At 31.7% G+C, this 15049-nt stretch overlaps 1 protein-coding gene across 10 annotated transcripts in view; it reads left to right on the top strand.

Annotated features, from left to right (window-relative positions):
- Window positions 1-15049, top strand: part of LOC148939665 (G protein-coupled receptor Mth-like) — a 254938-nt gene that overhangs the window by 102496 nt on the left and 137393 nt on the right. For 5 of the 10 annotated variants that reach the window (XM_089107140.1, XM_089107137.1, XM_089107144.1 and 2 more), the window contains exon 2: window positions 12723-13597. In XM_089107140.1, coding sequence (XP_088963266.1) covers window positions 13115-13597 — 483 coding nt within the window. In that variant the 5' untranslated portion in view covers window positions 12723-13114. Of the gene's footprint in view, window positions 1-3850; window positions 3897-6984; window positions 7103-9416; window positions 9438-12722; window positions 13598-15049 lie in introns of those variants that run through there. The other 5 variants (XM_089107136.1, XM_089107141.1, XM_089107138.1 and 2 more) reach the window with 5 other exon arrangements.

The raw sequence follows: 15049 nt of genomic DNA, 5'->3' as shown, positions 1-15049 counted from the left end.
TCTTATTTCATGCCTTTTTCTCTAGCTGTCCAGAGAAGTTTGTCATCTTGTGTAATTCTGTTTGCATCATAGATACTAAAACGATATAACCACTGCCGGGGTTAATTTTTCCAAAATTAAGGCTCTAAACGAATTTTCTCAAACTTGTAACCTGTTTAGATCGTTTCTTTTCAGGCCAGAAAATCTCAGGGTGTCAATAAAAAAAAAAAAAAAAAAAAAAAAAAAAAAAAAAAAACATGGAGTCCTGTTCCAGAAACAAATTATAAATCCATAAATTTTTATATACATACACAGCTGCTGGTGAAAGATATAGATATATCAAAATATGCCACATATACACGCATTATTATACATCCAATTATTAATATATGTTTATATCTATGTATATACAGACAGAAACACATGTATTTTCTATTTTTTCCATTCTGGAGTTACCATTGTTATCAAACTCATGCGATGTTTTACTTTTTTTTATCGACAAAATTTATGTCCCTAAATTTATCCCTGGGGAGCTGATAAATCAACATAAAACAAAACATTGGCGTAAAAATTCCATCATATATTATAAATAATGATGAGAGTATATATTTTCCTTATTTTGAAGTTGCCATAGTTATTAATATGCAGCCTTACTTGATCGTTATTTTGTTTTGTAACCAAGACCTACGCCCTTTAAAGTTCACCATAGGTAATATCCTGATTTAAAGTGAAATATTCGCTAGAAACTAGCATAACGTGCTTTGTGAATTGCACGGAATTAAGGAGTTATGTGTAATAAGATCATTGTAATAAGATACTCACTGGTCATTTGCCAAGATAAATAACAAGGTATCATTTTTAATGGGGGTATGGCTAATCACCTTTTACTATATGTTTAATACATATTTGTTAACATGAGTAAGTTACTAAATTTTTTTTTTGCTATTATTTTTTTGTAGCCTATTGTGGATTTCAATTGTCAATTTGACGCCCTATTTGATTTTATCAAGTGAATTATGATTAAATTTCTGTTGTCATTATATTTTTTTCATGTTTTTCTTGTACGCAAATTTTTTGAGTATGTTTTGTGATATTAAAGTGAAATTTAAATAATTATAATTGCAATTAGTCTCTTTCCCCCCCTTATGTTCTATCCCCTCTTGTCTCGTGTATTATTAATGAAAAAATTATTTTTTGTTTTTATTGATACATTTTGTTCCCCGTTCTCAATGATATATTTGTAGTTCGAGAATTTTTTAATTTGTTGGAAATATTTTCACGAAAAGGAAACGAAAGGAAACGAAAGGGATACGGAAGGTGTAGCATGGTTAGAAAGGTCGTGTGGGCTGAGCGACTAAACCACAAGGAATTTTTCTGGAGAAGACAAACCGAATAAAACCAAAGTGAATATTTCGGTTATATGAACAATAACAATCCCATACGAAATAAAAGAAAATAAAGACAACCAATAGCAAATCTAATTTGTGACTGGAAAGGGCATTGATAAAGCAAACTAACGGGTGGTACGACTATTGGTCATGAAGTTGTTATAAACACTTGGCTTTTGACATTCTTTGCTGAAAAGATTTAAGATAACTGAACTGAAAAGATTTAAGATAAAGCATTATTCAAGCTTTTCATAAAGTAATCTTTTTTTTGCTCAAATTTTCATCCTCTTTAAGAATTTTTTAGCTCGTGGATGATTAGTTTTCGAGCTCGAGAAGATTATTTTTCGAGCCGAGTTTGTTGTCAACAAAAATTTCTTTTCTTTCGCTTTCATCAGTAAGAATTAACTGGAAGAGTATCAAAAATTTCGAAAAAGTGAAACATTACCGGATGAATACAACCACAATATACTGGGATGTACAAGGAATTTTGGATTGTACCATTACATATCCAAATATGTCGCATTTTACAAGGAAATCTAAATTGTACCAAAAACGGTACCACTGTAATGAGTCGGCAATGCTGGTCAGCAAATCAGTTTAAGTAATCTCTCTCTAAATCCATTCCTTTACATACATGTTGCCCTTGAAGTGACTAGGTGACTACACCGCTGATGAAGATTCATGAAATTATTGTTTTGCTGTATTTAATAATTTGAATAAGAACCTAAAATTTTTGAAAATGCAAAATTTTAAGAAAAGCTGGTCTTCGAGACTACACTCTCCTGCGAAAGTCCTTAAGGATATGTCATAAAGAATAATAATAAAATACAAAAAAAAAAAACATAAGAAACCGTTCTGCACAAGAAACTAAAATTAAAATTATATTTTAGTGTGAGAATCATTCACTTTTTGCACTTAAGTCTTAAAGCTCTTTTACAATTTAAATTCAACTAGTCTTATGCGTGAGCAGTCGTTCTAAGTAGTTGGATACAAAGTCAGCGTTTAGCGTGTACAGAAGGGAGTTGAGAAGGGGATTACCCCTCACCTAACGTTATATCTGGTTTTTTTAAGGTTGAATGTCACTCTTTACTTTCATTTCAGTAAATTCTTTTAAACACGTACATTTTACAATATCCAAAGTTACCCCAAATGCACAGAGGGCTACATTCTATCCAAATATGAGTGTTTAAGTCTAAATATAACTTCTGCACAGAAGATGTTCTAGAAAAAGAGCTGTATAGGGAAAACGGGTAAAAAATGGCCTTTGGCCTCCCACACATGTTAGATTTCATTGTATAATTTCCAGTAGGATAGTGCCCTTTCCTGAGGGAAGGTTAATCCTAGTTTATAAAAGTAGACCAGTTTTTCATTTGCTGATGACAATGATGAGGAGCTATAAAATTAATACATTTTGCATATTTTGAATACATACATTACAATCAAAAATTTGCTTTTAGGTTTCGGTCTCTAGTTACAAGAATCTCTCTTTACTTGCATTTTGATATTAAGATTCATTTAATCCACAGCTGTTTACATATCAACTAATCTGTCCTTCGATCATCGTTTTATTACATATTCATATAAAAATGCTTTGAGAATGATACTCGTCCCGGAAAAATGTGCCCTTTCAAATATTCATTCAGAGGAGGGGGGGCTTGAATTATCAATGGTTAATTATAGGGCCATCATTTCTTGGTTTTCAAGACTCATTATTCAACATCCCTACCACCAAGAAATATTCAAGTGAATCTCATAGCCCCCTCCCCACCTCTGCACCTCTTTGGCGGTAAGCGTGTGAACTTAACCTGTAGTGTTACAGAGATAAAGATTATACCGTAGGCCTACTCTATAAGATGGGGCACTATTACCGCACAGAACCTGCATTACCTTCGTTAGCTGAAGGTAATATATACATATATATATATATTATATATATTATATATATATATATATATATATATATATATATATATATATATATATATATATATATATATATATTATATATATATATATATATATATATATATATATATATATATATATATATATATATATATATACATATATATATATATATATATGTTATCTTGAGCAGATTTTAATCACAAGTCATGTTTGTATTTGTTTCGATTGATATTTTTCGCCGTTTCACTAGCTATTGGTCACGGAGCTGAAGTTTTCAGTTGGATTTAATTTAATTACTTTCTACTGAATAAGTTCTCTATCCTTATAAATTTTCCTTTTTGCACATGATTGAAAGACTTGGAGTCTTTTTGTTACTTTATGCATTACCTGCCATAAATATCTTCCGTTTTGCGCATTTAACATAGTTATCTCTATTTAAATCCACTCGATGGTTGTTGCATTTATAATCAACGAAGAGCTACGCCCCTTATATTCCCACTGGAAAAATAAACTTCTCTGCCTTTCTAGCCTTTCTAACATCAAAAATATTTTCCAGTCGTTCTTAAGACATCGTACAGCTGCCATCAATTTGGATGGGATCAGTGGTTTAGGTAACATCTGGTAATTAATTATGCTGCGAAGTGGTTGTAAATTGCTACTGACATATGAAAGAACTCAAATGATGGCATTATTCTTCCGATTTTAGGATATAAAGTAAACATGAAAGTAATTTTGGTAAATTTTTGGCAGTTCATATTGTTGACATACCACTCGAAGCCCTTTTTATGCTCTTTATGAATGTAATAATCGCTTCTATCGGAAATTCAAATTTACCCACCCCCACACCCCTAATGTGCAAATATATACCCTGCATTGTAACCACACAAAGAAGTTATCAATACTAGTTAAGTTATTGAAAAGTGATTAAAAACATATCCCTAGTTTATAAATAAGTTGTTCAAGAGTAACATATTCCAAAAATACTTATTTCTAAAAATTCAAACCTCAATTATTAGGCAACTAAAATATAAAACGTTTCCTACCGTTTCAAGTTTTTCGAATGCCGTCGACAAAAATAGTGCTGAATTTTGCGATTCGAAACTTAGCCGTCTACAATTCATGGTATATTCCAATTCAGGTTATATATTTACACATTAGGGGGGTGGGATGGGTAAATTTGAATTTCCGATAGAAGCGATTATTATATTCGTAAAGAGTATAAAAAGAGGGATCGAATGGTGTGTTCACTTTATTTGTAAGTCAGTAAAATGAACTGCCAAAAATTTACAGTAATTTTTTCCTAATATACATAATCTATAACTCTTGTGGGGTTATTGAGAAAGTAATTTTTTTTTTAAGTTGATGATTTTGAATTTCTAAAAGCACATGATAGTATAGACTGCATTATAAACTTTTTGGAACTAACTGTAGAAACATACCATCTGAAACAAAAAATTAAGATTTTGAATTAGGTTCAAAACACACTATTTCATCATAGTTAATTTTACCCAGGAAGATGATATTTGAAAAATACTTTTCAAACGATGAAAGGATAAGAACGATAAGAAATTAAGATAGGCAAACTAAGAAAGGAAAACAGATTGCAGCAGTAAAAAGACACGGCAAACTAAGAAAGGAAAACAGATTGTAGTAGTAAAAAGACACGGCAAACTAAGAAAGGAAAACAGATTGTAGTAGTAAAAACACACGGCAAACTAAGAAAGGAAAACAGATTGTAGTAGTAAACAATAGAAATTTACTGACAGGAAAAAGAAAGAAGAAAGTTCCAGTACTACAGAAAGTGTATACTATAAAAAAGTATTAGTCTCTCACGTTTGTTTGGTAATACAAAGTAACAAAAGATAAAACTACGAGAAGTTATTTATAATATTTTCTTAATTAATACTTCGGTAATAGTAAAAATTACTAATTAGAAAGCTAAACTTCAAATAATCTCCATGTATGCTTATAAAGCTGCTAATATTTAGCTTCAGAGATAATTTTATCTCCGAAATATTCGATATTTTATCTTCGGAAAAATTTAGCTTCGAAGATAATTTTAGAGATCTGTGAAGTAGTTTGTTATAAGCTTGAGAGATGCTAGGAGAAGGAGATGTTAAGCAATGGTAGAAAAAAAAACAACAAGCAAAAACAAAATAATAAAAAAATTATAAATAAAATAAATAATAAAATAAGTAATTTCAGCCAGTGGAATCCTATTTTCTTCTTCCTTTTTCTTTGTTTATATCAAAGCGCATGGAATTCAAAAGACTGCATTTTTCTTTTACATTATTGCGAAAGATGATATTGACATTTGAGATTTGGACATTTTTTCTAAGAAGCTGCAAAATTTAATACGAATTAAGTTAAATAAGAGGAGAGGAGATGGTGGGGCTGTTTTCTATTAAATATTTATTTCTAAAGATGAAACCCTTGTGGCATCAAATATATATCAATTTATCCATCTATGCCCCTCGTAAGCTAGACGCAAGGAAGTTGTATGATTACATTGAAATGAAATCAAGTATTTTGCAGTAGGCATTAAGGCATGGATAATTGTAGAAAAACCCAAGACAAATAGTCCGAGTAATTGGATAAGCAAATCGGGGATAAGCCCTTTTTAGGATAGTATAAAAATGATGTCATTTTATTTGTTGATAGATAAGTCTATCTATCATCCTTTCAGTAGTCATTCCTAGGGCAGAACCAAGGTAGATAGTCATAAAATTAAGGGATAAAAGATTGGATGCTAGACAATAATTGAGAAGAAAACAAGAATTAGTTGAACAAGACAAACAAGATAGAATGATATTCTATCTTCAAAACAAGATAGTTGAGAAGCAGACTAATAGTTGAGAAGACACAGGAATTTGTTGTTAAAATCCATAGTTTGATTTTTTTTTTGCTTGAAGTTGATTTAAAATGAGTATGAAAGTTATAGTAGCACTGAACACAAAGAAAATTCTGAAGAATATAAAATGGAAACAAATTTACTGGTTTGTACAAAGTTGTACAAAGCATGGCAACATATCCAACTCTGGATAAATAATATCTAGAACCACTGTGGCTTTTCATTTATAATTAAACATAATTAGTTTGCTATTAAATTATTATTTACTAATTATTATAATTCTATTTATATTACTTAGTTATACTATTTTATTATAATTATTTATTAATTATATAATAAATAAATATATTATTTATTAATGATTATTATTACATTATTATTTATGCACCAATTTAAAATTAATTATAATTAAATATAATATAATTCAAATTAAACAAAATGCGAATTTAAAATGGAATTTTGTCGTAATTTTCTATAAAAAAAAGTTTTCCAAACAGTTTGTGGTAACGCACTGTAAGTAAGGAGCGACTCGGCCCAATAGTAAATGAACTCTAGAATACGGAATTTTGACAAAAATGCATATATCAAAGATCCTAGGTGTATATTTTGATTCAGGATATATAAATTCATTACGTTTAATGTTATTCTTAAGAAATTACGAGTATGAGGAAATTGGCCTAGTTTTCGGAAAAGGGGGGAAACACCTCCGAATGTCATGGGATCTTGATGAAATTTACACCATCATATTCAACATATCAAAGTATCCCACTATACATATTTCAAATTTTACCGACAAAATGTTGAATTGCGCATGTTTTGCCAGAAAAAAGGTCACGGAACGTGTTTTTTTTTTCAGGTGTGATTGTATCAAACCAGTGGTCCTAGATAATCGGGAGAGTTCTAATTCGAAAGGAAATCAAAAGCTCCAGTGTCATTTTTAAGTAACCCAACAGATTGGGTATGAAATGAACTTTGGGTATGAAATGACCCCATAGCACCTGTATAAAGGACTCTAAGTTACGTAATTTGCCCATTGTTCGCATATAGTAGCCTATTTGTTAATAGGAGATATGCAGAAATCTTTCTTGGGGGACAAATTTTTACCATGGGGGGTTCTCCATGGGGAAAATTTTCATGGAGAGAAAAGTTTCCGGCGGGAACTTTCCAGAGAAAACTTTACACGGGGGAGGAGGGAGCGGATTTCCAGGCATGATTTGAGAAAGGTCAGAAATTAAATAAAAAATATATTCAACTGAAAGTACTGAGAAATACTAAAACTTAGAACGAACAGGAATTATTCAGTATATAAGGAGGGCTTTCCCTTCCTCAAGTCTTGCTCTTTACGCTAAGGTTTGACTATTTATCAAAAAGATTTTATGAAAGACTGCTCAGACACAAGGGCTGTTGAATTTGAATAGGAAGTATTCTTAAAGACGCTTAAAACTTTTGCACAATGAGCAAGGGTTGAGGATTTGGCAAGCCCCCCTCATGAAAAAAAATAATTTGTTTTAAGTTTTAATGTTTTCTCTTTACTCTCAATAGAAAAAAAACTTGTTTTTATTATTTAATCGAGGCATAATTTTATCAAAAAGAAAAGAAATCCAAATAAGATATATTTTTAGAGGAGTATTTGCTTTCCCCCCTCTTTTTTGTATGAAAAATTTGTTTTATATTGAAATATTGTAGAAAATCATGCTGAAATTTGTGAATTAGATGTCTTTTGTACTGATGTACAGAATATAAAACAACGTTGGTCATCTGCTCCTCATAATCTAGGCAGAAGAAAGTTGTAAGGTAACCCAGGCTGTACTAGACGAAAAACGACAAATTGTAGAGGACAAAAAGAAAATTTTCTATTAATTTCCTCGTTTGAATTTTTTAAAATATTTGTGTTAGAAGTTGTTTACATTATGTTTAGGAAAGTATTACAATATGAGTGGGTTGTCTCATTCTCAATTCCTTGCTCTTTATGCTAAATTCGTAAAGCTCCATAGCAATACTCCTGATTCAAATTGAAATATCTTCGTGTTTTGGGAATCGTTCTTAAGCAATTGTGACAAAAAGTCAAGCTTTAGCGTAAAGACCAAGGGCTTGAGGAGGCGATACCCTCCCCCATCATCCATGTGCGATTTCTGTTTGATTTAAGTTTTAATGCTGCTCCTAACTTAAAGTTGAAAAACAATTTTTTTATTTATTCATTTTCTGATCGTTTTCCAAGTTAAGCCATGAAATTCCTCTCCCCTCTCAGTGAAAAGTTATCATCAAAAAGTCTCCCTTGCACCCCCTCTCAAACATTCCTGTATATTTTCCAACTACATATACTACATGAAAATAATTGACTAATCACAAAATTTACAGCCCTTTCCCCAGGGGCTGTGGATGGTCATGTCATCTGCAGAGGCATAATTGTTGAATCATGCTCGTTACCATAGACTGTTTAATACTTTGCAGCTCTGGCATCAATTTTATGATCCTTTGGGTGAAAATATTTTAAAGTTTAATTGAACAGAATTAAACTTACTATAAATTCTCTAGCTATTATTACATCACTAAGAAACAATTTACTATCTATAGATAGCCGTTCAATTTTCCTTTTGTAGAAAATGATTCGCTACAACAAAAATACATTGTGCGTCAAACCTACTCCACGCTATAAATAATAATTTAATAGTTGGTTCTGCCAGCTTTAATTTTTTAAATCTTATATTTGATTGACAAAATATACATATTATTTACTTATAAATTGCAGACAAAAGTGCCGATAGAGAAACCCTTACTCCTACATCTTACCGACTTGTTAACCACATTATTTTATTTTCATTACAATATAACAAATGTGGTGCATAAATCAAGCGTAATTTTTTAGTAAAAAACATTAAACCAAGAAGTACCTAAGAAATCAAAATGAAAGATTGTTTGCTTCCTGGATTTTATTCATACTTTTTCTTTATACGCTACAACAAAAATACATTGCGCGTCAAACCTACTCCCCGCTATAAATAATAATTTAATAATTGGTTCTGCCAGCTTTAATTTTTAAAATCTTGTATTTGATTAAAATGTACTTACGACTTCAGTACGTGCAGCCAAAAAAGCTCTATTTTTTGCGTCGAATTGATGAGTGTAAGGGGAACTTGCGAAAGGTTTGGAATGTAGTAATTGAAGCTATTTCTCGCATGAAACTCAAACAGTCCCCCCCATGTCATTACAGGAATGTTGATGGATCTATTGTGGATAAAAATTCTTCAGCAAATGCCTTCAATTCATATTTCACCACTCTTCCTTCAGTTCCCATTCAACCCAAGAATAGAGTAAGCAGTTTCCCATAGCAGAAAAGTAATTCTTCCTTTCCCCATGCAGTGATATTGAGATTTATAGTATTATCTCCCAGCTTCCAAGTAGCCGTTCAGTTGATGGTTTTGGTTTGAGTAATAATGTTCTTAAAAAAAAATTGGTCAGTTTGTTTGTAACCCCATCTCACACATAACTAACCTCTCTTTCTTCTGGTATTTTACCTCATTTATTAAAGTTGCTAATGTTTTACCTTTACATAAAAAAGGTGATTCATCTCTAATTTCAAATTATAGACCCATTTCTCTTCTTCCTGTCATCTCTAAGGTTGTTGAAGGAGTAGTGTATTGTAGACTCTCTTCATTTATTTTTAGTAGTAATACGACTGCAGGAACTTCTCTCATAACTAACCATCAGTATGGTTTTCGTCCCACTTTCTCTGCCTCGTATTCACTCTCAGATGCAACAGAGTTTGTGCAAGTTAATCTGGACAAGGGCTTGTGTGTTTTGGGTCTATTTCTTGACGTTTCAAAGGCCTTTGATATGGTTGACCACTCTATTCTTTTGTCTAAACTATCTTCATTTGGAGTACATGGAGTCCCACTAGAATGGTTAAGGTCTTATCTGTCGGGAAGATCTCGGTATGTTTCAGTTAATGGTAATTCTTCCACTACTTTGCCTATATTGAAGGGTGTCCCACAGGGCTCTGTGCTTGGACCACTTTTGTTTTTGAGTTACATTAATGATCTTATTGATGGTCTTCATCCTCTTGTGCACCCTATTCTTCTTGCTGACGACAGTAGCTTTTTCATTGCTGCAGTAGATCTACCATCTGCCAATTCCCTAGCTGGAGGACTCCTTGATAAAGTAAAAGATTGGTGCTGGTCAAATGGTATGACTCTCAACAGCCAAAAAAGTGCCATTATACACTTCAGTACCCCTTATCGTATGAGAGATGTAAGGGAGCCAATCATCCTGACTTATGGGAATGATGTTATACCGCAAGCTGCTATGGTGAAATTTCTTGGTGTGTATCTTGACTGTTTTCTCTCTTTTAAGCCTCATATAACTCACATCCGTTCCCTCATCTTCCGTCAGTCTTCAATGTTGCACCGGGTTAACTCATTTCTTCCCCCAGATGTTATGCTTTCTCTTTATTATGCTTTTATATTTCCTTACCTTTCTTATTGCTGCTCTGTCTGGGGTAATACTAATAAATCTCTTCTCTTCTCACTTCAAAGAGCCCAAAATAGGGCAGTGAACGCTACTTTTCTTCTCCCTTGGCTTTACCCTTCCTCTGATCTTTATAATGATAATGGAATAGCTCCACTGGATCGCATTGTGAGTAAAAGTAATCTTTGTTTAGGGCATTTTGCTTTTCTAGGTATGCTTCCACCACTTCTGCATCAATTTATTTCACAGACAGACTCAGGTAGGTACTCTACTTTTTTACGTAGTTCTTCTCGTAGACTTATTTTACCCAAACGTTCATCTACAGCAGCCCAGAGGTCTCCTGTTTATAAATCAATTCAATTATGGAATTCAATCTCATCGGATGTCCCGTTATTTCTGTCTGCAAAGGCAGTTATTCGTCGTGTATTTCCAGTTTAGTAATTTCTCTCTCCTTCGTTTATTTTCCTGTTTTCTCTTTTCCTAGTGTTTCTCCTTTTTGTGTTTTTTCTCTTATATATCGTTTTTTTTTTTTTTTTATTTTTTTTTAATTTTTTTTTACTGTACGGTATTGTTTATTCTCTTTAATCTTTATTTAATATATTTTATTTGATTTAGATTAATATTTATGGCTGTTTTAGTACTTCATTATTGTGTTGTAATGCCCACAACAAGCCAAGATTCTTGGGGCAAATAATTTTTTTAATGTATGTAATACAGTTTAGTATTAATGAAATGATTGATTGATTGATTGATTGATTGATTGATTGACAAAATATACATATTATTTATTTGTAAATTGCAGACAAAAGTGCCGATAGAGAAACCCTTACTCCTACATCTTACCAACTTGTTAACCACATTATTTGATTTTCATTATAATATAATAAATGTGATATATAAGTCAAACGTATTTCTTTAGTAAAAAACAGTAAACCAGGAAGTACTTAAGAAATCACAATAAATAAATAAAAGATTGTTTGCTTCCTGGATTCTATTCATACTTTTTCTTTATGCGCTACAACAAAAATACATTGTGCGCCAAACCTACTCCACGCTATAAATAATAATTTAATAGGGCCAGCTTTAATTTTTTAAATCTTATATTTGATTGACAAAATATACATATTATTTACTAGTAAATTGCAGAGAAAAGTGCCGACAGAGAAAACCTTACTTCTACATCTTACCAACTTGTTAACCACATTATTTTATTTTCATTATAATATAATAAATGTGATATATAAGTCCTGCGTGATTTTTTAGTAAAAAGCAACTATTTTTAAACCAAAAAGTACCTAAGAAATCAAAATAAAACATAGTTTGCTTCCTGGATTCTATTCATACCTTAAAACCATGGCTTTTCAGGATTTTTTCTTTGGCTGTATCAAAATTATGAAATTTTTGGGTGGTACCACAGTATCTTCAAAGGTGCCAGGTTGAACCGTGAGAATAAATATACATAAATATAATTTTATAAAACTTTTTGTCCACAGAATTCTAACACTAGCAAGCTGGTGGTCTTTAAACAAACCAACACATTTGAAGAGAAACTACAACTTCTTGAGCTATTTGGTATATTTTTAGCTTATTTTTTGCTGATTTTCCACCTATATTTCTTTTTTTATTCGGTACCCGGTACCTGATACCCGGTACATTCAAGGCTGCATAATTGCTCGTGGAGGTCTTTTACATTAAAAACTAAATTTCTAGTTTTCAGAAATTTTGAGACGTAAATCATTGTGTAGGATACATATATACGCATCTGACCCGTTGCGCGTGGTTGCACTATTGAAAGAAAGGAAATTAAAAAAAAAAAAAATGTTTCACAGAATTCCCCGTTGTGGAAAACCCCCCATCCGAGAAAAATTCCCTCAGCAGAAAATTCCTCTTGTGGAAGATGTTCCTTAAGAATCTAGACAACTATTTTCGATAGTTGTCTAGATTCTAAAAGAATTTTTAGAAGCTTGAAAGCATATTATTTTAAGATACACTAAAATCAATATTGAAAATACCATATTTCCTTTGTTATTTTGGCACCTGTAAGATTAGACATGACATTTATCTAACGACATCCAATTCTCATGTTGCCCCCAAATTTTTTTTTCAAACTAAAAGAAGATTTTGAATTCAAGGTAGTGCTTCAACCATTTGAGAAAAAACCATAAGCTAAGACCACCAAACGGATGAATTGAACAAGATGTTGACGATGAATCTGAATCACTATGACATGGCAACAACAATATTAAAATTTCTCAGTGATAGTTGAAGTCTGAAGGAAGCTTATTTTATCATTACAAAACAACTTAATGAGATGTTCATATTAAGAAAAAGATCAGTATTCGGAGACCTATATTGCTGATTATATAGTCCTCTTTAACACTCGAAGCAATCCAAAATTCTTGCTTTACCTTAGCTGGTAAATTTTACTATGAAGCCATAAGACTTTACTGAAAACTTTCGATTTGTAATTTCCAGAGACTTAAAATAATTGGCAATTTTCATTCATTTCTCAAAGTTAGTTTGAATGATAATGACAGCTGTTTTTAGAAAGTGCTTCAGCATGAAGTTGAAATTGTTGTTTGCCCTTTTTTATTTAGTGAGCGCTTCAGAAGAAGAAGGGGACTCCTTTCTCTCTAAATCTGTGCCTATACATATATGCTGTAGTGGAAGTGACTGTACTTATGATGAAAATTTATTAAAGAAATTTATTACTGTCAAACAAGGCACCCACGCAATAGAGGCAGTCTTAGAAAATTTTCACTTTAATATAACAGCCAAAAATTTTGAATGCAGTGATGAAATCCTCAGATTTAGAAATACAGATTCCGTTAAAGAGTTTGAATTGTTCCAAGATGGGACGTTGTGGACAAAAGGTAGCTCAAACATCAATGTACCGCTACTAGATCCAAAGAGATACTGTATTGAGCAGAAAGGAGATGGCTCTGTGGCTAGAGCATGCGTGGTAGACACTTGTCAAGAAAGCGTTTGCATTAAAAAATGCTGTCAGGTGAGTTTTGTTACAGTTTTCAGGTCATTACAATCAATTTTTATGGTCCAAAAGTAATCATAAACATTATATTTAATCTTTAAACCTTATTCAATTCTATCAAACTCAATTCAATTGTGAAAAAATGGCTCTGTTTAACTCAACCCCCGGCTAATCAACCCTCGTTCAAATCATCCCGATGCAGTTCACTTTCAATTAACTCAACACTTATACAACTCGACCCCCGTTTAACCCAACTCTATTTGACTCCTCTCCTATTCAACGCTATTCCTGCAACCATAAAATTCAAGTGTGTTCAGCCGCTAGGCATAACAAGTTTTGCTAGTTTCTAATATGTAAGACAGAAGGATTAATTGTTTTGTGTTAGATGGGGGGGATGGGGAGGAATAGTTTTACACTAAAGCAGGAAAAAAACACTTCCGCAGGAATTAGCAAAAAAATGAAGACCATTTCATTCAAATCAATTTTTATCACGTCTAACAAAAGGTGCTGAGTGACATTTTCTATTTAATTAGAGCTGAACTGAATGGGATAATTTAAACGGTGGTTGAGTCAAATGGGGTTTGAATGCTTGTTTACGATAGCAAGGACTGATATATCTGTTTAGTCATTAATCTATGTTAAGGATGTCATTTTTTTACTACCGTAATTTCCGAAAAGGAAATTACTCACCCTATTAGCTTTAGACAAAGGAGAAAAATTTAAAATTGGGACGAAATAATAAAATAATAAAAAAAAATAAAAAAAAATAATAATAAAAATAATAAAATTATAATAATAATAAAAATAATAATAAAATAATAATAATAATTTATAATAATAATAAAATAAAAAAAATAATAAAGAAATATATTACCCTCTAGTATTCTCATATATCTTTTCTGAGAGCTATAAAAAAAATCAGTGAAAATTTGAAGCAAAAAATGTACACAGGAGAATATTTATGGAAATCCATGAATATGGCATAATAATGCGCTCAAAATGAAGTTGGACCAGTGATAATAAAAGAAAGAAGTAAAAACAAAAAAAGGAATAGAAACTTTGCGACGCATAATAAGGAGCAGACTTATTTTAAACAGTTTTCTCGTTTTTTTACCTATAAATATAGCAAAGAAACATATTGGGATCAACAAATTTAAACTTCCAAGTCACCAGTCCAGGTATCAAATTAACCCTCTTTCCTTCAGTGCTCAAATTCAACTGAAAAAAATGAACAGATTCAAAGAAATTGTTTATCTGAAGAAAGTCTTGAGAAACAGTTTGCAACAAATTTTAAGTAGGGAGCAACTCGGGCAAACGTTAACCAAAAATATAAAAACACAATTTTGATGACAATTAATTCATCAACAGAATTAGAATTTTGTGCTGATTCCACATATATAAGACTCATAAGTTTATTGTTACCCTCCAAAAACTGCAAGCCTGAAAAAATCTGCCTGATTTCTGAAAAAA

This window comes from Artemia sp. Qi Xiang Cuo, chromosome 21 (assembly GCF_049724085.1).
Source record: "Artemia sp. Qi Xiang Cuo chromosome 21, ASM4972408v1, whole genome shotgun sequence".
In the NCBI taxonomy this organism is placed as follows: Eukaryota; Metazoa; Arthropoda; class Branchiopoda; order Anostraca; family Artemiidae; genus Artemia; species Artemia sp. Qi Xiang Cuo.
This window is presented reverse-complemented; position numbering and strand designations above follow the sequence as displayed.